The sequence below is a fragment of the Dendrobium catenatum genome, unplaced genomic scaffold, assembly GCF_001605985.2.
Source record: "Dendrobium catenatum unplaced genomic scaffold, ASM160598v2 fragScaff_scaffold_1061, whole genome shotgun sequence".
Lineage (NCBI taxonomy): Eukaryota > Viridiplantae > Streptophyta > Magnoliopsida > Asparagales > Orchidaceae > Dendrobium > Dendrobium catenatum.
Window position 1 is genome coordinate 767015 of NW_021319523.1, and position 25830 is coordinate 792844.

At 33.3% G+C, this 25830-nt stretch overlaps 1 protein-coding gene across 1 annotated transcript; it reads right to left on the reverse strand.

The window, feature by feature from the left end:
- Window positions 1–509: 509 nt before the first annotated feature.
- Window positions 510–25586, reverse strand: LOC110103047 (ABC transporter G family member 42-like). Its single transcript, XM_020831593.1, is given in 22 exon segments — window positions 510–779; window positions 848–1102; window positions 1191–1362; window positions 1645–1872; window positions 1987–2120; window positions 2297–2380; window positions 2485–2775; window positions 4566–4907; window positions 5084–5226; window positions 5548–5728; window positions 5863–5972; window positions 6201–6361; window positions 6436–6752; window positions 8097–8680; window positions 17284–17391; window positions 19386–19397; window positions 20778–20798; window positions 23577–23657; window positions 23756–23915; window positions 24033–24117; window positions 24628–24831; window positions 25495–25586. Coding segments are annotated over 22 exon segments (4035 nt in total).
- Between the last annotated feature and the right edge of the window lie 244 nt (window positions 25587–25830).

A 25830-nucleotide genomic window follows, 5' to 3' on the forward strand; every position in this document is an offset into this window, starting at 1 on the left:
AATGTAATCACCTCAACTTTGAACTTTTATTTTATATTAATGAATGGGCTCTGCCTCTAATTACAGCAAATTTCTTCTGTTGTGTTCAAATTACAGAAAAATGAACTTTCTTTTTAAGCTTCTACTGTGCAGCATTATACAATGCAAAATGAACTTGCGTTGATTTTGTATCCGCCAAAGGTGCATTGTGCTTGCAGCGAGTTGCATAAATCCAAATTATTAAATGTATTAAAAGATGCCTCTAATGGCTTGGAATTAGTGAAGTGGAATATTCATAATTGCGAGGATAAGACAAAAACTCATAGTAATAATAATTGTGATGATGAATTATATTGATGGAGAATTTGAATCATATTATTCTAATATAATTATAATTACAATAAAATTAAGCCATAAATTAAAGATGCAGAGCGGGTCAAAAGAAAAAAAAAAACACAATTATGTTCTTAATTTATATTAAATTCATTCATTGATAATGTTTAAAGATCTCTAATGCCTTTCTTTTGATTTTACCTCTTTTGGAAGTTTAATTTCTTAATACAGAAAACAAACGTAAAAGCAAAAAGAAAAGAGAAGAGCAGAAGTACTACAGCAACAACTGCCATAAAATCCCTGTGATAACCAAAGTATTCCTTAACAAAAGTTTTGATAGGCTGCTTCATCTGCCCAGGCACTTCAATTATATCATCTAAATCACCATACTGAGTCGTTATTAACCCATAAACAGTCCAAGCTACTGGGCAAATCCAGTAGTACCAAATCCACCACCTTGGAATTTTCTGCAATCAAATATTAGTTTGAGGCATTTACTAATCATAAAATGAAATTTTAGATAGTAAATACTTACTGGTTTCGGGATGAAAAAGCCTGAGAAAAGTTGGAAGAATGAATAGAAAATAGAAGCCAAGATGATCGCAACATGTGGATTTGGAGAGAATGAAATAGTCATCATTCCATAATATGTGAAGTAGAGGAATGAGCAAAAGGAGATGTAATAGAACCACATAAACTTTGCCATCGTCCATTCAAAACCCATCATGGGGTATATTATACTGATATAAATCAAAGCCTGGGTGAATACATATGGTATTTCAATAATCACCTACAACAGAAAAAAATAAAATTAAAACATAAATTTCTTTTCTTCTTATTTAATTATTCTTAGAAAGTATTAATGGTGTAGCTCTTACTTGAGCTAAAGCGTAAGGTAAGGCAGAATACATGCCCGCAGCTCTTTCTCGATAGAACACAGTCCTCTCAATTGCTATAATTGATTGGACCGTCGTGCTATTTGTAATGCCTATAAACATAACAGCTACATACATGGATCCAATAACAGTTCTGATACCATTTGCATCCTCCCTAAGTCACACCAAAAGAAAACCAATATTGCAAGTCTATAGATATTTAAAACTAGACTTGGTTTGGGATGGCTTTCTTACTGCTTCTTGAAGCAGCTTTCTAGAATAAAAAATTTAATTTTTTTTACTAAAAAACTGCTTTAAGAAGAAGTAAGAAAACCGTCACAAACGAAGCCTAAACATGTGATCAATAATGCAAAATCTAATAATTATGAAACACATTTTAATCTAAAAGAAAAGCCAATAGTACTTCAAATTCATTTTGATTAGATGAAAGATTTACCGCTTGTGCCCAACATTCCAAAAGATAGATCCCAAGAGGAAAGCTGTACTGACAGTGAATAAAAATCTGACCAAGTTGTAATCAGGACTCCTCCAATATGACCACCATTGCTTCCAAAGGCAGCATTTAAATTGTTCATACATAGATTGTGAATATAAAGTTGCAAAATTGATATCTCTTGATCCAGGAGATGGTTTGCTTAATTCTTTGATCATTGCCTTAGTTTGCCTGGACATCGATGTTAATAAACATGAATTGGCGCTATTTATTAGGATATTAATGCTATATTACACGGATATGATAACAATAAGAATTTCACAGGATAAAGTTGCAAAGTCTTACTCATACAGTATTGATGCTTTGTAATAGTTAGCCAAGTCCATTCCCAAATTTATTTCAGCTGCATTTGAACTTACTTCGAGCATCCATGTTGCAGAATTGTAATTGTCTTTAATTTTTGGTATTCCGGGAATAGCCTGTTGTAGTAAATTGTACGTAATATGATATAAAGTGAATAATATTTTCATGAAGCTTAACATGGTAGAAAAATAACTACAAAAACTCCTTGGAAAATTGATACTATTACACATAACAAAATAACAAATTTTATTCAACGAAAAGAATATGTTGTTATATTGTCCAGCATGCACACCTCAAAATAATCAATCATATCCCTTGCTTTTTGTCCCAATGGTCCGTAGAATATGACTTGGCCTCCTCTTTTCAATAGTAGCAACTGTTCAATTGATTAAGTATCACATGAAAATACAGAATTTAATTATTTCTAAAGCTACAACTTATTATAAAAAATGTATGATGTAATTTAAATAAGTTCGGTACCTCATCAAATTCTTCAAATATTTCGGTACTCGGTTGATGAATTGTGCATACAACTGTTCTTCCAGTGTCAACTGTATTTCTCACAGTTCTCATAACAATGGCTGCAGCTCTTGCATCTAATCCTGATGTCGGTTCATCCATGAATAAGATTGAAGGATTAACAACTAGTTCTACAGCTATAGTCAATCGTTTTCTTTGCTCTGTTGATAAACCCGAAACACCTGAAAGGCCAACGATAGCATCTTTAAGATTATTGAGCTCCACTAAACCTATCACTTCGTCAACAAATGCCTGCAAAAAATGAAAAAAAAAAAAAAAAAAAGTTATGTAAAGCTATATCCATTTGATAAAAATAAAGACATCAGAAACTGTTGGATATTGGTCCAAGATTTAGGTAGTTTCTCTTTTTGTAGCTTTTTATGTTGTTATTTGTTGCCTATAAATAGGCTATAGGGTGTAATAGGAGATATGGTTAATTAAAAAAAAATTAATTTCAGTTCCTCTCCTTCTCTCCTTCCTCCTCTCCCAAGAAGCTTAAGAAGAAAGTGCTTCTTTCTTATTAAAAATCCTAACATATGGTACCAGAGCCAATTCGAGGAAAATGAGCTAGGTTGTGGAGGAGGAGTTTTCTTATCTAAAGAAACTAATTTAGAGCCTTGTTGAGCCGATCGAGGAAGGAGGAAAGTGTTCTTGAGGTAAATCAAGAAAGGGTTCAAGAGGGTTGACAGGTGCGTGGGCACGACATCCACAACAAAGGCTGGAGTCGGACCATTAAGCTAGGCCAGTTTGCTGGACCAAAGTAGTACAGGTTGAAGACATTGAGTGTGGTTGTTGGGCTGTGGACAGGCTCACGTAGACGGTTCGAGTCATGTGAACCGGTAGAGTACCCGGGTGACGACAAATTAAGAAGGCTTCGAACAGGGTTGGGTCGCTGGTAGCATGGAGATGTGCATCGGTTGGGAAGGCGAAGCCCGTGGCTAAGGGGAGGCCAAGGGGAAGGCCTTAGAAGAAAACAACGGTTGTTGCTAGGTTGATTGTGACATAGGATGAGGGAACATGGTGAGAACAAGTAGTTTTTGGTTTGAAAGAAAAAGATGGCAACATCTCCTAAATTCCTTTATAGTTTCTGTCCATCTTCGTTTAAGCAATTTCTTGAAAGTGTTGTAAACTTGAAGTGTGATGAGGAGCCTAACTATTCTAAACTTATATCTCTGTTTGATGAGTTAATTGGACCTAATCTGGCTATCGGGCCAATCAATCCTGATGGAGCATTGAAGGCTGGACATAAATGAGGCAAATTAACAATGGATGAAGAAGATCATTCTCAGTTAAGAAAGAAAATCAGTTTAGATCTTTAAAGTGGAGCATGTCTGTTCTTAAGGAGCAGTGCCGATAGTGGAAGCATGGAAGAGTGTCGCATGGGTGTGCGAGGAGATCGCATGGAGCATGGAGGCCGTGCAAGGCGCAAGTAAATGTGGGGACCAGGCATTGCACAGGGCTCTGCATGTGTATGGGTGTATATGCATAGGGTGCGGTCGGAGTTAGACCACATGTGCACAGGGCGCGGGGTGAGAGGTACAAGGTTGAGGCATGGGGCTCGGGACTGTGGCTAGATGCCTAGAAGAAGTGGCATGGGTGCGTGTGAGCTAAGGCTCGTGAAGAAGGAAACTCAAGATGTTGGTAGTGCAGTTTTTTAGGATTTTTTAACCGTCTGATGGATGCAATTAGTGGGGAAGACCTATGGGGTTGTTCTTTGTAAACAATAGATTTTCTTTGCGTAAATCTAGGACCAAGGTAGAGATTGTTGGATATTGGTCCAAGATTTATGTAGTTTCTCATTGTGTAGCTTTTTATGTTGGTATTTTCTACCTATAAATAGGCTATAGACTGCAATAGGAGATATGGTTAAGAAATAAATATTTGAGTTTAGTTCCTCTCCCTCTTTCCCTCCTCTCCCAAGAGGCTAAAAAAGAAAGTGCTTTTTTTCTCAATGAAGATCCAAACAAAATCATTAGAAGCAAAACTTCATCCTACATGAAAATAACTTTATACATTATTTTTTAATCATAATAGGTTCTTACCATCTTTTTTTCATCACTCACTTCCTTAGGAAGACGAAGGAAAGCAGAATATATCAAGGACTCCCTAACTGTAACTTGAGGTGAGTGGATGTCATTTTGTTCACAGTAACCTGAGATCCTTGTAAATGTTGCTTGCATTTTAGGGTAACCAGAAATTCTTATATCTCCTTCTATGTAACCACTTGTTTTTCTTCCTGCTAGAACATCTAAAAGCGTGGTTTTTCCAGCACCACTTACTCCCATAAGAGCTGTCAAAATTTTAGGACGAAAAGCTCCTGTAACTCCATTTAATAGTTGTAATCGATCTTGGTTGACTTGGTCGACTTCATGAATTTTAATTTCCTGAGAAATTAGAACAAAATAAAACATTGATGGCCTTCACTATTGAATCAACATGCCTATATGTTTTAACAAACATTGTAGTTGCATTTGCTTAATTTAGAAAGAAAATAAAGGAAGCTAGAAAATATTTAGAAAATCAAAAGAACAAAATAAAACATTTGCTAAAAAAGACTCACCTTTGGCATATCAACGTAGTAATTTACTTCATGAAATGATATGCTTAGAGGAGTGAATGGAAGAACCATTCCTTTTTTTGGAAAAAGCCCACTAACTACATGAATAACAATCTTATTATTATGCATCATAAAACAATTCAACGAAAATTACAATTGAATACAAAAGGGCGGCAACATCACTTTCATGACCCATCTTAAAATTAGATGAAACAAATTAGAGCAACGTTTCTTACTATTGTCATTTTCCTTTATAAAATGTACAGCAACATTTGAAGAAGCAACGTGAGAACCCGACTTCTTAGAAATAGATTGATCCTCCATTTTATTTTTATTTTCGTGTGACTCTGATGCCATTTCTTTAGTAATAATGGCATGTGACTTTCCAAATGCTATTTTGTAGGAAGAAAAATGTGAATAAAAATGTTAAAATATAGAATACTATCTACAATGGAAAGAAATTAAATGATAGGAGATGAAGATTATATAGAGCTTACAATTCAGTGAGGCTAGTGCGATGGTGAAGAGAATGTTAAGGGTAATGATACATCCCAAATATATTTCTACTCCAATCCAATACCACTTATTCTCAGGAATGACATTAGCATTTTCTAGCACAGCCACACCTAACCTTTTACCATCATTTGCCTGCAGGTATGTTGTATTTATCATTATTACACAATTATAAAAACATGCATGATAAAATATATCAAATTTCATAACATAAAATGGCTAAAGGATATATTTATTGGAGTGTAAAATATGTGGGTGGGATGACTCACAAATTTAATCATCCATCTTGGAGCCAAAAACTCATTGATAACCAAAGCATTAAATCCATATGTCAGTGGTGAAATCCAATAACCCCATTTCCACCAAGTTGGAATTGCTCCTAGTGTTATGAAACAAAAATGCAACTTCAAAACAAAAGAAATAGAATTAAGAAAAAAAATATTAATATTGCATACCTTACAACTCACAAAAATTTTAATTAGAACTTTTAAATAATTGAAAGAATTCAATTATGATTTACTAAAAAAATATTAATCAATTAATAAAAAAGTAAATGTTTTTGGCTTCATTTGATATACACGAACACAAATATGCCATTAATAAGGACCTTTTGGCAGAATAAAGCCAGCAAGAACACACATAATGACCACAGATAGAGACCCTGCAGTATTTGATATAATCAATGATCTGCACAATGCTGCAATTAATCTGAACAACCCTGCAGCCACCTGCTGCATCAAAAATAGCAATAGGAACTGCTTGAAGAACCTAGAGAGGCAACATCAAAATTTAGAATGTCACTAATTCATTAAGATATCATTTAGAAAATAAAATTTGCGTACCTGCTAGCTTCTGGTGCAAAGTCAATCATGTAGTAGGTTATAGATACCCACACAATGGACTCAAGCATGGAAATAGGGACTCTGAGCACAAAATTAGGGAGGGTGAAGACCCATGCAGGGTATAAGAGGAGATCCCTATGTTTATAGAATACTGTTAGCCGACTAACAGTAAGGGAAAGTTGTGAAAAGCCATTGAATAGATTCGCAATTATTGCAAAAGTAAGTGAGCCGATGTACATGTTTCCATCTGAAATAGTATTTGTGTGCATCCGAGTCCTCAAGAACAATGTTGATGAAATAAAAGCTAAGACAATGATCTTTAAAAAAAAGTCACATAATCAGTTAAATCATCTTAAAGAATTATACAATTTGATAAAGTATTTTATTTTCTACTGCTTCAAATAATTTTCAAACCTTTGTGGTGATATTGGTTTGATTTTTATTTGTGCTTTGCTTAAGAAAATTTTTTATAAAATAATTTACCCCCCCCCCCCCCCCCCCCCCCCCCCCAAAAAAAATGCAAACTATTAAAAAAATCTAAATTTTGAATTCACATATATCCAAAATTCCAAACTATTAAGAACATCTCGATGAATAATTAAAATTCAAAATTCCAAACTATTAAAAACTTGTTCACCAATAAAAACCTCTAATTACCAAATAATATGATGCATTAAGATTCAAAATAGTCAAGAACGTATTTAACTTAGTTTAATTAAAAAGAGTGAGCATCTCCAAATCGTCTTTCCTCTTTTGGAGTGCTTACAACTTGTAGTGGGTTTCTGAGTCTCGCGATAATCTACATTTTTAAGTTTGCACCAATCTTAAAATTGCAAAATAGCATAAAAATATGTCAAAAATAAAAATAATATCATGTATGCTAATGTTGACCGCCTTAAAAATGGTTCCATATGATGTATATTTATAAATGCCCCCTCTTTGTGGAGTGTTAAAGTTTTATAGTGGAGTTCTCAATCCTCATCATATATTAGTACTCTTTTTCTTGTATGAATTTCTCCAAACTGGCCTAAACTAACTATCAAATATAGTATAAAAGGAAAGAAGCAATCATTTATATAAGCTAATATTTACTTAACTAAAAATGCTTCCATGTGTTGTTCTCTGTTTCATCATAATCATATAAGCTAGCTGAATATTTAAGAAGCCTAAATATGACATATTCTTAAAGATGAGATGGTGTTATGATGTCACAAAATATTTTTCAAATCAACGCAATAGTATGGAGGAAATGTTAGCCGCAGCTAAATTCCAAAATAATGATAGTTTGAATCTCTCACTAAGTTTGCCAAGGTGGTTCTCAATCTCATCAAAATCATCATCATAGTCCTATTTTTTTTAAACCTATCTTCACCAACTTAATTGAAAATAAAATATAATACTAGAAGCACTGCAGATGTATTAAAAAACTTACATGTTTTAGTTTCAACCATTTTTAATCAGTTATTGAGTGAGGTGGTAATATGTCGATAATCTTATTTGATTTGAGGATCACAAGATGTATAAATGGATGTGTTGCAATTAACATTCAAAACATATAATTCCTCAGTTGCATAAAAGAAATTATTGGCAAAAATTTTAATCCTTATAAAGTTTTTGTTGTAGCCTTAAGAAAACAATAACTATCATTAAGGAAGTCAAACCTGTATAAGTTTAATGATGTGTATAAACAAGTTGCGCTTGATAAGGATCCATTCCTTGGCAAAGGATGCACTAAGGAGCTCAGAGTAGGAGACTGTGTGCTTTTCAAACGCAAGGGAAGCAGAATGGTTGTTGCTTTTGTCAAAGGGAATAGAGAGCTCAAACTTGTGATTGAGGCCGATAAAAAACTTATCAAAGTTATTTGAAAACTCCTGAGCAGAGACATAGGAGTAAGGTAAATTGTGGTCAACCCAATATTGCTGCTGATCTTTGCGAGATATGACCTCCTGGATGAAATCAGCTATGCTCTTTCTTTCTGGGCAATGGAAGCCACATGATTCAAAGAAGCGTAGCACAAATTCACAAGGACCTTGGTAAAGTATATGCCCTTCATTTATAAGGATTATGTCATCAAAGAGTTCAAAGATCTCAGGACTAGGTTGGAGAAGAGACATCAAGATGGTGCCTTCCCCTAAATGAACAATTTGTTGCAAGCATTTTATTATTTGATATGTTGTTGAGCTATCCAATCCCACCGATATTTCATCCATGAAGTATATCCTCATCGGCCCCACTATCATCTCTCCTGCATTTTCAAGTTAAGCAATAAAAACTAAGTTATAGCAACAAGTTCAAACAACCAAACAAGATTTTCATTCACTATAGTTTGCATAAAAAATCAAGTTAATCTCCATGCCATTTCATACAGTAATGTCATTTTTCAATCAATAAAATTTAACTAGAAAAATTAATAAAATATCAAGATTAGTGATCAACAATTTTAAAAATCATAAAAATTAAACTAATAGAACTTATGATGAAATCACTTCGCATTAAGAATTTATGAATATGAAAGGCTAGCTATAATAAAAATCACAACTTCATTTATTTTATGAACTGGACCTGTTCGGTCCAAGCACGGAAGCCCTCCTTCAAGCATGATAGTCAAAATCTTCTAGAGTTTTTCCTTCTCATTCTCTCGCCCTTGATTGCTTCTCTTTCCGTTTAAGGAAAAGAGCCGTCACTACAGGAAAACCCGGTATTACCGGCGGACCATATCCGCAGGCAATACGTAAAATACAACGCGTTGAAGCGGGAAACATCTTTTCCTTCCCTATGTAGCCGTTGAACATCTTCCTCCTCGACACTAACTTTTATTCTCACGACAACAGCCATTAGTGAACATTCTCAACCTCTTCTTCTTGTATAGTGTGTTTCTTTCCCTCTCCTTCTATATTGCATCCTCCTTTTCATCTTCTTACGTTTTTGGTCACCTAATTAAGATTTTTTTCATTTCTAATGTGAATCTAGATTCAAAAAAAAAAAAAAGTGAAGCTAGATTCGATTCACATCGGTTTTGTATAGCCTTGAATTACCTATTTGATGGGCTTCAACGTACTTTGGAAGAGAGTTTTAAGTATGATGTTTGAATGGATCAAAATATAAATTATTTTGTATCCTTGCTATACATTTTAAATGTATTATTAATTTAAGGTTGTTTGTCAGGTATATTTTATTTTTTGTCTTCATAAGATGACTAGTTAGGTCATAGGATGGATCATATTATTTGATAATTAATGTGGTGATTATGGTGTGACTTAGATTGATTAGGATATCAACCTTTATGCCTTGAAGTGGTGATTATTATTATTTGGTTTCATTTCTTATTGAACTTTTGCTTGGTGAAGCGTGCAACCTAAAACCTAAATTGGATTTCCTGTTGATCACTCTAAATAACTATTATTTATTATTGAGTAAATGTAACATGCTTTGGTAGGGGTGTAACCTGTGCTATTTGCATTAAATTTTATATTATTATTGATTATATTGATATTCCTATCATTATTGTGAAATTTATTGCCTATTTGCAAACACTTGTAAATATCTTTTCATGCTCATAATGAACTAGAAAGTTTCATAAATAAATAATTAATTTAATGCTATAAAACTCCTATATATCAATTTTTATAAGTCATGTTTTCATGAACGTACTCCTATTGAATGTAATAAATATCATATCTATAAATTATATCTTATTATGAATAACATTCATCATATTGAAACTATAACACCTGTTGAAAAGTGCTTATGAAAAATTTGGAATATTATATGCATGGTGCAATAGAGTTTAGGTTGGTGGAACCCTCATAGTGATGAATCTATAGAAAATCATTGAATTTTCTTGGGTTTGTGTTTACCTTCGTGGTGCAAGATGTTTGATTAAGTCAACTATAGATATAAAATTGGATATGAGTTGAGCGATGATTGACATATGGGTCATATAATGGTATGATAATATATAAGCACGATTTTATATGCATAAATCTAATAAAAATTGCATTAGTTACAGGTTGACATTCACATTTGCAATAGTAGCATACTAGAATTATTGTAGGAATCACGAAACATGATATTATTGCATGAATATAATGATTGTTGATTTCTACTTCTACTTGTTGATTTGGTCACACTGCATGCCCCATTCCTGTCATTTATACTTTAATAAATAGAAGTTGTTTATTGAGTTTGATTTATAAAACTCACCCATAATTACTTTTGTTTATAGCAGGTCCTGTTGGAGCGATAGGTGGATCGCTGTCTTAGAAGTAGATCTATCAGTAGTAGCATTGAATTGGGTACTTTTGTATTTCAGGTCATTTTGGCATTTCCTTTTGATGGTTTTGTATTTTCTTTGAAGTTATATATTTCTATTACATTTCATTTGCTTGTAGTAGTCCTTTTGTATTGGTTTACTATTTTTAAATTCATAGGAATTAAATTAAAGTTCAATTTCTCTTATATTAGTTACTCTGATATATTTTATTATATTATTGATTTATGCACTTTTCTTCTTGTGAGTATAAAACAAGTCTTCCTATCCCTTCTTCGAGTCCTATTTTGGCACGGTGTACCGCCTTCAAGGCCTAGGATGTGACAAGTTATGATAAATATTTTGAAACTAAAATCACTAATATTTTTTTACGTATAAAGTTTTCTATTTGAAATTAACTTTTGTGAAAATTCAATTTCACATAGAAGGTAAGGAATGCTACATGAATAGCCAAAAACATTATTAATATATAGTAATACAAACTAATCTACCCAAAAGAAAAAAATATGATAATGAAATCAAGCAGAATTTAATCCTTAAAAAGTTGAAAAAGATTAGCTTGGCAAAAAAAGGTCAAAAGATCGATCTAAGTTCAACTCAATGGTCAAAGTTCAAAAAGAAATTTAGATCAAATTTTGGATCAAATTAAGCTTGGATTGAATCATCAGACGAAGTAATGGTTTAAAACCTTTTTTAATCAGAATTGAATATAATAAGACAAGTTTGGTTGAAATCAAAATAGGATCAAGCTAACCTATAGATATATTTGTCTTTGCTAAATATTGAATTAATTTTAAATTGGTTATTGACATGAGAAAGATCATAGTTTTCTCGGGTCATTTTTTCCTTGGTAAAGTACATTCAATCTCAAATTGACATTGAAGAATGAGGAATTCAATCTTTCTCTCCATTTTTCTTGGAATCTTTCTTTTTCATTAAGTGCATCAGCTAGTTCTTTCTTCTATCCACTATTTTTGGATGGTTCGTAAACCCTCTTTTCTCCTCTTTTTTTATAGGGATATTCAGCATTAATTAATAATTTGTTTTACAATCTTTGTTGTTGGTCTAGATCCAATATCATCTCTCTTTTGCTAATCTTCTTTAATTTTTTTAAGCCATATTCAAAAATGTAATAGCCCTTAAATTAGCTTTTGCAGAAATCTAAAATCTAAATGTCTGAAAATCAAATTTCTAGTTTAGGAATCATGGAATAACCTATCCAAAAATTAAAAAGAGGGAAGCTAAGCTATTTCATTAGAATGGGGCCAAATCTAAAAGATCCAATTAATGCTTGGGACAAGGATGACTTCATTACTTTTTCATGATTATGAATTTATATGCAACCACAAATCATGGGAAACTACATATTCCTCACAATCGTCAAGTAAATATAGGAAGTTATTTTTCAAACTTACTCCAAGAAGCAAGATGCTACCCTGATCTATGAAATAATAATAAAAAAAACATCAACAAAATAAAGAATTCATTCTATCATAGAATACTAAAATATGTTGAATAGTTATCAACTTGAATTAGATCACTACAAGAACATCAGAATGAAATGCAATGATGTCAAATGGCTAAAATAGATTGTAAAAAGGGATAGAATATTTAAGTTCATGGATAGTTCAAAAGTTTGAACAAGTTAAGGCACATGTGCTTAGAAAATGGTCACTACTAACTTTCAATGAAATTGTCACCTTAATACATGATAAGGAGAATTAGAGGAATGTGATACCCCAAATTATAGAAGTCTAAATGATTTCTAAAAAAACTTGAAGGTAAATGGAAAAAAAAAATGATACTAAGAAACAAATCAGGTAATACTAAGAGACTGAAATGATAAGCAATCTAGTTTGAAATATCTAGTTGATCTCCAAGTATCACTTTAACCACTCTCCTATTATTCAATTCCTAACTAGATTAAACCCTTAGGAACGCCCAATTATTGGTAGATGCTTGAAAGGAGCACTTTACCCTTTCTCCAATTATTCATTTCATGTAGCAACTCTAAACCATTATTTTGTTAATTTGGAATTATTTCCAAATTGAAATAAGCTTTTTATTTGGATAGTTTTTAATGACTCATTATTATAATTAATCAGGGAATATATTTTTTTTCTAATTAAGTTGATTTGATTTGAGATTTGATTGATTCATTAATTAGGTGATCTAATTATTGCATTAATTAGGTATATGATTGGAGATTTGATTGATGCATTAATTAAGAGATCTAATTATTGCATTAATTAGTGGTTTATTTTAGATTTGATTAGGATTAAATTAGGAAGCTTTTTTCTAATTTACTTTGGCTCAAATATATAAATAGAGCCCTGGGGGATGTTGTTGAATGTGAGTGTATAAGAGGAAGAGAGAGCTCATTATAATTCTCTATTTTCTCCAATTTAGTGAAATCATCATCTTCCCCCTGTGGACGTAAGCATCTTTGCCAAATCATGTACATCGTCGTGTTTATTATATTTGTGTTATGTGATTTTTTTTTTCACTATGATTATTTGCTTAATAATTGGTGCTAGAGTCAGATTTTGAATATTTTGGCGACTGAGAATGGGAAGATTTCCTATTTGTTTGGTTTGACTAGGCTTATAGAAATGTTTGGACGGATCAAATGCACCAGGCTTGATTGATTATTGAGCTAGATTGGTGTAATTCTGATGTCATAAGGAGGTTGCAATTTGGTGGAGGCTATGAGATATGATGGAGCCATGGTTACATCCACCTCGACGGTGGAGATGGTGGTGATCAATCAGGTGGTTACACATTCCATTAAAATTGATATGAAAAAATTAGATGGCAAAAGAAACTTTGGCATGTAGCGATATGAGGTGATGGATGTGCCGTGCTCTTTGAATCTAGAGATTGTTTAGGAAGGTGATGAACAGTGTGAAGAGATGTTTGAAAGAGATTGTCTTAAGATGAACCAGTGCTTATGGCTTGATCACAAATTACTTATCTCAGGAGATCAAATATGGGATAATGATGGAGACTTATGTTGTGTAGCTATAGAAGATTTTGGAGAATAAGTATCTGATAAAAAGCATGGAGAATCCTCTTTTTATCAAGAACCATCTCTACAGGTTTTAGATAAGGCATGGGATTACAATTGATGAGCATTTGAATGAATTCACAAAGCTATTGGTAGATCTTTTGAATCTTGATGAAGAGATTGGAGATAAAGACAATGCTCTCCTTCTATTGAATTCACTCCTAGATGAATAAAAACACTTCATAATGATGCTCATTCATGGGAAGGAGGTCTTACATTATGGTGAGATGACTACTACATTGTTGAATCATGAGTTCTAGTATTGGGATAAGGAGTCTGAAAAGATAGATTCAGTTGAGGCTCTAATTCTCCGACTAGAATATCTGAGAAGAAGAAAATGGGTGATAATAAGCAGGGAAGGTATAGTGGGCACAATCTTCGGAATAATTAATGTACTTTTTATTTGGGGATTGTTCATTGGAAGAAAAATTGCCCGTAACTGAAGGAGAAGGGATAGGGAGTGTCCATTGAGTCTAATCTTAGTTTGGAAAAGAATGATAAAGATTCAGACATATCACTATCTATAGTTGCTCAGAGTTTATATTTAGATTGTTCATGCTGGATTCTGGGTACTGGTGCTACTTATCACATTTGTCAAGCTATGGAGTGGTTCAATACCTACAAGAATCTTGATAGTCGTTTTATGATAATAGAAAATGAATAATCTTGTCGTATAGTTGGTGTACATAGCATCTTCATCAAAATGTATGATGATACTGTGAGAGAGATGATTGATGTGAGGCACATTATAGAAATCAAGAAGAATTTCCTTTGAGTTGGGGCTTTAGAAACTAAGAGCTACAAGGTAGTCATTGAGGCAAGATTTCTAAATATATATCATGGAGCATTGGTTTATCTAGGAGTTAATCACCACAACCTTTACTACCTTCAGTGAAGAATAGTGATTATATGGGCTGCTATTACTGATGATTCTTATGATGCCACTATATTATAATATATGCGGCCAGCTCATAATAGAGAGGCTTCTCTTATGGATTTTTTGAAGAAATGATTAATTAAAGGAGCAAGCACCTGCAAGCTCAATCCGTATGAATATAATATATTTAGAAAGAAGACATGTGTATCCTTTGGTACTGCCATCCACAGTATTAAGGGTATCTTCGAATATGTTCACACACATATTTGGGGCCCAATGAAGATAACATCATTAAGCGAGCAGTAATACTTTGTCTCTTTTATTGATGATTACTCAAGATATGTTTAGGTGTATATCATGAGGCGTAAATGCGAGGTACAGGAGATTTCTAGAACTTGGAAGAAGTGGATTAAGACTCATAGTGGAAAAAGGATATGGGGTATATGAACATTAGGGGTGAATACACTTTGGATGCATTCGTGCAAGTGTATAAAGATTTGGGATAAAGCACCACTTCATTGTTAGAGTGACACCATAGTAGAACAGGGTGACAAATAAGATAAATTAGACTTTAGTGGAGAAAGTTTAGTGTATTTTATATAATATTGGGTTGGATAAAGTCTATTGGGTTGAGGTAATAAAGTATGCCTGTCAATTGGTGATCCATTTGCCTTAGACAACTATTGGGAAGAAGACCAAACAAGAATGTGTGGTTATAGAATCCAGCTAAAGAATATCAGCACTTGAGAGTGTTTGGGTATCCAACTTATTATCATGTTCTGAATGATAAACTAGTACTACAAGTAAAAAAGTCAATCTTTTTTAGCTTTAGGCGTGGAGTCAAGACCTTCAAACTCCATGATACGGTAGAGAAGAAGATTGTCATCAGTATGGATGTTACTTTTGATGAGGTTAGTATGTTAAAGCTTTAGGACTCTAACAAAATGGGGAGTTCCGCTAGGACCATAGATACACTACATAAGTTGGAATTTGATGTAACTACATTTCCTTCATAGAGGCAGATCATCTCTATCCAGATATCTGATTCAGTTGAAGATCAAGTGGTAGAAGATGATGTTGAGAATGGGATTCCTGCTAAAAAATCTATTACGACGAATAGGTTCAGGCGCCAGAATGTCCCAAAATTAGCTTGGTTGAAGGATCACATTGTATTTGCACTTTCAACCACGGAGGATAAATTTCCTTATGACTATGAGGAAGTTATGGACATTCCTGATGGTGAAATTTGGAAGAAGGCTATGGATGAAGAGATAGAGTATCTTCAGAAGGATACTACTTGGAGGTTGGTGAAACTTCCTCTTGGAAGAAAAGCCATTGGGTGCAAATGGAAGCATGCAAAGAAGGAAGGATCTCATGGAGCTGATGTGATATAAAAGGTTAGGTTGGTAACGTAATACTCTACACAACGGGAAGAGATTTCTTATGATGAAGTGTTCTCTTCAGTGGTTAAGAATCCCTCGAGCCATGGTTACTTGACACTTGTAGCATGATATGGTATGATTTTGGAATTTCTCAATCCAAACATTACACAAGAAATTGGCTTGTGAGCTGGTTCATACATGATCCAAGAAGAAGGCATTGGAAAGCTGTGAAAAGTATCCTTAGGTATCTAAAGGGTACAATTGATATAGGCTTGGTAATGCAGCCACCACGATAGTGGTGCAGGACTCATGACTTATTGTCTACTTGTTTGAAGAACTGCTTAATTTAATCCCTTAGGGGGGGGGGAGAGGGTATGTAGATAACCATCTAGTTGCAATCATTTTTATATTGGAGCCTCATTTGTCATATTCCACTTTTTGAAGTGAACTATGAGGTGGAAATTTTTAATTTGGAATTATTTCCAAATTCAAATAAGCTTTTATTTAAAACGCTTTTAATGGCTCATTATTATTGATTGGAGATTTGATTGATGCATTAATTAGAGGGTCTAATTATTGCATTAATTAGGGATTTGATTGGAGATTTGATTGATGTATTATTTAAGAGACCTAATTATTACATTAATTAGGGATTTGATTAGGATTTGAATAGGATTAAAATAGGAAGTTTTTTCCTAATTTACTTTAGCTCAAATCTATAAAAAGAGCCCTAGGTAATGTTGTTGGGTGTGAGCGAATTAATAAGAGAAAGAGAGAGCTCATTGTAATTCCTAATTGTTCTCCAATTTAGAGTAATCGTCATCCCCTCCCTGTGAACATAGACATCTTCGTTGAACCACATAAATCACTGTGTTTTTTTGTGTCTTTGTTGTGTGATGTTATTTCTTTTGTGATTGTTTGCACAACATATTCTACAAACCATCCCACATCATTTTATATATTAAAACTCAAAATGCAAAACTATCTTCTACTAACATAGGAACTAGACTAAAAATGAAAACATTATACAATTGTTCATAATTTGGCTTTCAAAGATTAATTGAATGAAAATGAAAATATTATACAAAACACTAAGAAAGTAACAAAATTCTGATTTGCTTCAAGCATCCTATTATTAACATGCATGTTATTGCTAATATGTAAATATATAGTGCTCACATACTTAACCACTATGACAGGTCCTAAAGATAATTAAAGTATGAAAGGGTAGTGGGATATGCAAGGGATGAACCTGTGGTTAGCCGCTTCTTCTGCCCACCTGAAATACCTCTCCTCAACATATCTCCTACAATGATATTATCACAGTCGTCCAAACCCAATATCTGCAAACAAATTATTTCTGATGTAAGCTTTTGCAGTTATAAGAAAATTAAGAACATTCATGCAAATACTTAAATGCCACTTGAAGAGACAAAGAAACAAATGTAGAAGTTATATGACAAGACAATGAGACATAACTTTTTCCATATACCCTATTTGATAATGTTTAAAATGATTTTTCCACATATAATTTAAGCCAATACTTTAAACTCATGATAAATGATACTCTAGAAAAGGACTTTTTATCATATGGCAAGAAAGTGTGACTGAATGTTGATTAGTCTCTATTTGATTATTCAAAATATAATAACTAAATAACAATGATATAGTGCTTATATTGAAAGGTAAATTTAGAGACCATGAATATATATATATATATATAGTTGCTTTTAGAAATGAGTGGTAGAGTAGCTGTCAACAAAATTATAAGAAGTAAAATGACTTCAAATTAGTTAGGGTAATCCATGGGCCTATATTTTGGCTCTAGTTTCAATAAAATATCTCGACATGCAAGATCTTCTCCTAACCAATGAGTAAAGTTTAAGACGTTTCCAACCCCTGCATTTAGCAAGAAAATAAGAAAACTGCCCCATAACTTTTCTTTTCTTAAGCTCAATGAGTGTTAAGCTCTTGATCCAAGACTTAGGAAAAACATCAATTATCCAAATAATTTTTTTTTTTAAGCTTAAGATTAACCATTGGCACTCAGAAGAGTGAAATAATATAAGAAAAAAAAAGGAAATAAAGAAATAGAAAGGAAACTGCCTACATCATAAGATGAAGCCAACACTGTGCAAGCTACAAATGGAGATATAATTGGGAAATATAATAAATTAAAGCTATTGATTGGACTCTCACATTCATAAAGAAGCAAAAGTTGTTTTATAAAATAGATTCAAAAGTTTGTTCTGAAAGCAGATTTTTAAATACATTTTAAAAAAAAAAGCTCTTCCTTTCATATTGAAACTTACATCAGCTTTCTGCTATGGAAAGCACTTCAAAAATTCAAACAAACAAACCCTTATTAAGGCTGATTTGGTTGCTTGAAATTAGAAAACATGTTTTGAAAAATACTGATTTTTCAATATTTCAATGTCAATATAGATTTTAAACTCAACAAACACCTCTAAAATCCCTCAAAATTCAAAAAGAAATGATTTCAATGGCATATTCAAAATGAGCGAAAACCAAATTATGGCTTTGTAAAACATGATTTTATCCTACAAGCAATCAAATGAGCCCTAAACTCTAAACACTAAGATGCACCAACACTTTATAATGTCAAAGTATGTAGTGCCCAACAAATACTTTAGAAGTGGATTAAGATGTGAATAGTAAAGGGAGAAAACACAAATATCAAAGAAATCATAAAAGAAGATTTGGCTATGCATACACACAATAAATAGCATAAAGTACCACAAAATGGTAACAATATAGCCAAAACATAATACTAAATACATAAAATATTTCACATAAATTTGAAAACTATCACTCTTATACCAAAATGATACTAGGTAAGGAAAGTGTAACAAAAAATTAAATGATAAATGTTCGTATTATTGATGAAGAATGCTCAGAGTGAATAACCCATTTTCACAAAGAAAGCTCTACGAGCCGAGAGTGCCCACCCTTTCTGTCAAGTAGGCTACTTTTTCCGGAACACAGTCCGCACACAACTCAGCACCCATGAACTGAACCTAGGAGGGAACCCCATATTCCTCAGAACAAGCTCCAAAGTTCTCCGCGATTGTGGAGGAACCGGATCGGAAAGGGATTCTAGTTGTCATATATCTAATGAAACCATAGCTGGAATTGAGATCAAGGGATGTGATTTTCTCATACGAGAAAATCTTCCAGCTGAAGACTTGCTGGAAAAATAAGCAGAAAGCACAAGCCCAAGCCCTGACAAGCATACGAAAATGCTTCGCGCCTATTTTTCTTTTAGTACATTCGTGATTCCTTGGAATTCATCTATTTCCTTTCACTGTGAAAGAGAATAGGTGGGTGGTTTACCCAACAACTTTGCTGAGTATGGTATGGTGCCTTCCACCTTGAACCAATGCATTAAAGACACCCGTAATGGTGAGGAATATTCCATTCCTGGAGATCTGCATCCCTTCACCATCAAGCAAGAAGATGCTAGATTCTTGGGAAGAAAATATCTCGGGTATACTGACCTGTTACGAGCCAAGAAAGACATGGGCTGCACCCAACCATGTCCCTCGGTATTGAGTTGTTAAATCATGAACTAGTAAATCCTAAAATGTTGTCAATTTTTATTTAAAATTAATTACAAAGAATATTTTTAAAAAAATGTGAAACCTAAATACCCTAAAAACTCCCTCTTAATCATGTAAAATCCAACCGCCTACACCCCCCCCCCCCCCTTACATCCCCCCCCCCTGCCCAAAATTCACTCATCCATGCACACATGCTTCTTCTCCTTCTCTTAGTTCTACTCTTGTGAGAACCTGACCCAACGCAAGCCTCTTCCAGTCACCATCGTCTTAGGTTTTGTCTCCATAGTCTTGTTGTTGTTGCGCATTTGAGGTGAGGAAACACTAAATTTGAATGGGATGTTGAACCTCTAGGTAGGGTCAATCGGGAAGAGGAGATAAACATTAAAAATGAAATCCAATTGAATAGCCACATCTTCAGACCACCTATCATGATTTATTTTGGAGTATGGATGTAGAGCTACGTATGAACTCCGCACAGAATAATTTCTCTAGGATTTGAGCAGGATTTCGGGCAGCGATAAAAGGTATGATTTATTTATTTTTAATTATCAATATAGATAATAATAATATTATTATTATTATTATTATTACAAAATGACTAAGAATGAAACAAAGCATAAGAATGAAACTGAGCAATTCTTATCTTGATTTGCGTGCCTTTTCTTTTCAAAATTCATGCATCGTTGCCTTGGGATCCACTTCAATTTTTCCACATAAATTTTGTCGAGCAAAATTATAGTCATATTTGGGCATCACTGACATTCCAGCGATCGGAGGTCGTTTGACCACTTATGAGATGCGTCACCTGCCAATCGTCAGTCACCAATTTTACTCTTTTCACGCATTTTAAATGTATGGGTTAACAAACACTCATAAATATACATATACATAGTCAAAATCAGCGCTTAGATGTGACGAATATGATAAGCCTAAGTTCACTTAATTTAAGGCACTAAGATATTTAAACAATATTATTAATTAGATTAAGAAGATCAACTCTGATAATTCGATAAACAATTTTGATTTCTTTTTGAATTAAATAGAATGCCCCATCCAAAGATTTACAAATATTTCATGCTTTTACACATTCCTGAGGATCCAATAGAGGACATTGAAGGAGAGGACTCTTAAACTTGGAGAATTCTAGAGTTTTAAGCATAAACACACATGATACCCACCATTGCCACTTTCATTAATGCCTATTGTCACCACCATCGTCGTGCATATCATCGCCACCATTACAGATGCCCTCAATCACCATTGTAATATCATGTAATTACCCTTCCTAAAAAATTAAATTGTCCAACTAATTTCCTTAGAACACCCCCAGAACTCCCTATAAACCTCAAATTGAGGACATTGGGCGAGCAATCAAGAAAGAAGAAGGATTTAATTAGGAGAGAGAGAGAGAGAGAGAGAGAGAGAGAGAAAGAGAGAGAGAAAGAGAGAGAGAGAGAGAGAGAGAGAGAAGCTGGGCACAAACAAACTACCAACACTCTTACCACCCATAATTCCCACCAAGGCTAACTCTGGGCATCACTAGCAAGGTTGATGCTTATATTCCTAATCATCCATCTCCACTCTTTATATAGAATGATTGAGCATATCATGAATGCTAACTTTTGCATCTCAAGGCTCTCCTTATTTTTAAAATGGAAAACATATTCTATAGGTCATTTTCTCTATTGTATTAAATTTTTTTTCAATTATATGGAAGTTAACCATCTACAATATACAACTCAAACTAGTAGAATCACTTCAACTGGGCAAGTCCCTGGGCTTTTTCTCTTCTCATATTTCTCATGTAAAAAATATTAATGTCTCTAATGAGTCGCTAGCTCAAAACTTAATTATATGTGTATGTGACATTTTTGTACAACATTATGAAAAAAAAAAACTCTTGTTATCACCAAAAATATTCCAGTATATAATATATAAGTTTAAATATTAAATGAACTTTGATATTCTATTCAAAATTTTAATCCTAAAAATTTTTATTGAACATACAATCGCATTAGCAATAAAAATTAAATGTTTTAACTTCCATAGATGATGTCATCCTTATGTGAAGCATTAGTTTTTTTATGTGTTAGAGCATTTACACTAATAGAGGGAAAATATTCAACATTGTAGCTTTGCACTACGATCTAGCATAAATACAGATAAGAGAGGAGTTATAGGAGACATCGACATTTTTATATGAAAATCTCAAGAGAGAGAGAGAGAGAGAGAGAGAGAGAGAGAGAGAGAGAGAGAGAGAGAGAGAGAAAGACTATAGGGCTTCACCCTGTTAAGATGATTCCACTAGTATATGCTATGATTATAAATGTATCATTTCCATAATTTGGAAAGGTGTTGCTATAGTACAACAACATCAAGCCTTTATCCCACTACGTGGGGTCGGCTGTATCATTTTCATAATTTGGAAAGGTGTTGCTATAGTAGAACAGATATAAATTATATAAAACAGATCATTTCATAATGAAAGTTGAAAGAGCACTATGGCATGGGAGCTTTCTTTAAGATATCCTTTATTATATGTTGGGTTATTCTCCTATGAGGAGAGGAAATTAGAGGCCAAGAGGTCTTGATAATAGTAGACAAAATTGGTGTCGACGAAATGATTTGTTTTATAGGCAATGGCATGCTTCAATATTTATAGCGATGAAGCAAGCATGCATTAACCTCTGTGATGATAGTATGCATCAATCTTATTAAGAACGTCGTGCACTATCAACATATTTAATGATGGTGGACAAAAAAAGTTTGAGGGCATTGGTGATAGTGTCGATGGCTTACATTGGCCTTATATGTGATGGCGATCATGCATCGACGTAGTTGGCTATGGCAGGTAACAAAATTAGTGGTGGTCCAACTACAATGGCTATCCGACGATGATGGTTAAATGGTAATAGTTCAACTATTTTTTTTCAAATGATGATGGCTCAATGTAGTGGTCAGGCAAAGCTCGAAATCGTACGAGCTCTCTCACTTTTCTCTCTCGTCCCCAATCCAAATCCCAAGTCACCCTCATGTAGATGGTTGGGGTAAATATAGTTAAAATCCAAAACACTCTATCTGATGGCCTATATTGCCCCCCTTGATCCTAATATGTTCTTTCAAAATCTATGTGTCGTATTAATGTTCTATGTAGGTGATATTAACCTCATTGGTTTCATCTCTTCGAGTTGCTCAATTTTATCATAAGTATGTGAGATTTGAAGATTGAATCACTTTTGTTGTCGATAAGTTCATTTTATTCAATAAGTTTTGTTATAAATCTGATTTTGGATCATTCTAAATTTAATTTTGAAAGTATCACACCCAAAGATTAAATTTAAATCCATGCTTGATTGAGTGGATTTTTGGATGATATATAAAAGTTTCATTAGAAAATTTTTTCTCCTTTAAAACTTTGTTTAATAAAAAACATTTGTTTCTCAATAACATCTGCGCTAAAATGGTCTATAATTTTCAAATAGTTGAAATGGTCTCTTTCCCATCTCTCTCTCTCTCTCTCTCTCTCTCTCTCTCTCTCTCTCTCTATATATATATATATACACACGCAGATCAATTCACATTTGTTTAGCAAACAGAGAGGATACGACTAGCACTACATGCCAGATTATATATAAAATTGCAGAAAGATGCTCATTGACGAAGTTTTGATCAACCTAAACAAACAGCGAATCTTTTTTAGGGTCTTTTCACTTATTACTTAAGCATGCAATAATACTCAGCAGAAGTATTATATATTATTTTTAAAATTTTCTCAACTTAATGAAGATATGAAACATCTTAATTATTTTTAGAGATACAAGATTACTGTATCTAAATTAATTTGTTCGGCCAAAATTTATAGAACCCTCGTATATAGCTAGGATATATAATATGTTTTAAGTTAATTTCCGCTTAAAATTAAATTTCTAAAAAAAAAAATTAAAATCATATAGAGGAAGAAAACCTGCCTTCATGATGAAATCAACTTTGGCACTTGGAGAAATGCTCGCATCTTTCTCTCTTTTCACAAGCCTTGATAGAAGCTCTGCAATAAAATTCCCTCAAGCTTTTTAGGCCTTGTTGCATTTAGTTGTTGAAAAAATTAACGAAAAATAAATAAAAATGCAGTAAATAAATGCCAACCATAACGATCGCTAACGCCATGACATCTAGCAGCAAAATCCAAGGTCTCTCTTACAGTTAATTCTGGAGTGTGTATGTTATTTTGACTAATATATGCTGATGTTTTTTGAACCACAAATTCCTCCATTTTATGCCCATTGTATGTGACCATTCCACCAACCTTAAAACATATATTAATCAGTTCTTAAACATAATTAAACAGTATAAACTCGTAATTAAGAAACGATAATTACGATTTTTTTTTAATAAATAAATTGTGATTTGCATTATAACAAACCTTGAGGGTGGGATCTAATCTTCCTGCCAAGGCTTTCAAAAGTGTGGTCTTCCCAGAAGAGGGAGGCCCCAACAGAAGCGTCAACCTACAACATTCATTCACTTAGAACAGGCATTTAGACTTGGTTTAGGACGGCTTTCTTACTGCTTCTTGAAGCAGCTTTCTAGAATAAAAAAATTAATTTTTTTTTACTAAAAAACTGCTTTAAGAAGCAGTAAGAAAGCCGTCCCAAACGAAGCCTTAGTGATCTCATTAATTATTCACTTCAGACTAAATTTGATAAATAGCTACAAATCAACTTTTAATCATCTCTAACCAACTTAATTATGATCAACTCATGAGTAACTATGTTAGAATTTTAGACTTTTAACTATAAAGTTTTTAAAAGTAATTAAAAGTTTCATTTACCTTTGTTATCTTGCTAGTTAAATTATAATCATCTTCTCTCTTTTATGAATTAATAAGTTAGCTTGTTAGTTGACTAGATGATCTCATAGAATTAAGCTCGAGTCGAACTTAATGAATAATCAAGCTAGTTTAAACTTAAAATGGAAATAACACGATTGGACTTTTTTACACACAAAAAAATGCTTACCTTGATGGCTTGATTACACCTGAGATATTATTGAGAATATGAAGCCGAGTTCGCTTTGCGAGTCTTATACCAATTGCGCCCAATGTTGACTCAATCATATTTTGTGTGGCATTAATAAGTGTAGGTAGAGCTCTTCTTCCTAGGTGACACTCGGTCTCCACAGTAAGGTGCTCGAACCTCACCTCAACGGTCGGTAATGAAAGTCTACCCCTACACAAAATAGATGAATATTTTATCAAATTTATATGACAAATATATATAATTTTCTTATCAAAATATATAGAGTACGTATTAACATATATACCAATTATCCAATTCATTTTGAATGACTATGATTAATCCTAATTATCTCATTCAAAACCATTATATTTTTAAATGATTTTGAGGGGAAAAAAAAGCAAATTAAGTCATACAAGAGGATTGATAATTAATGGAGATATTTAAATCCATCATTTTATAGTAGAAAATAGTTATCTTATAGCATTGATAATTTAATAGCTCCAATTTCAGGCTTTTTCCACTCCATGATTGTTTGAAACACACAGCTCAAGATTTTATTTTATTTTTTCCGAAAGGGTCAAAATATCATTTTAAAAATAAGAAATTATATATATATATATATATATATATATCACACAAATTTTTTTTTTCAAAAAAAAAAAAAAGCTTACTTTTCGCTGCGATTCCTAAGCACCTTCTCCTCCACCTCCATGGCTTCACGAGTAAAGTCCCGCTGCTCAGCATCACCGACTTTACGGTCGCCAGCCGCTTTGTCGTCAACCGTGGCAAATTTGTAAATTCCTGATCCAAGCCGGGTGTAACTTGGAAGGCTCCGTGGTGAAATACCCTCTTGTGCATGCCTGAAGCTTCTATTGCTCGATCCTCTGCTAGTAGACCTCGCAAAAACGTTCTCCATTCTTCTCCAGCTTCTGCTTCAGCTCTCTGCCTTCTTTTATCATATATATATATATATATGCTTATGCCGTCTGCTTGCTTTATTTGGAGTGAGCATACATACAAATTTTCATATGTGTAGGTCAACGGCCGGTTTAAGGAAATGATATTTAACTATTTATTTGACCATATCCTATTATTAGGAGAATTGGTCAAATGTTGGCAAAGGATCTTCATACATAGTCAAACCCAGTGCAAGGGGGAAAACTATTAGGTGCGGACACCGGACTTAGAGATACGTCTGGACAT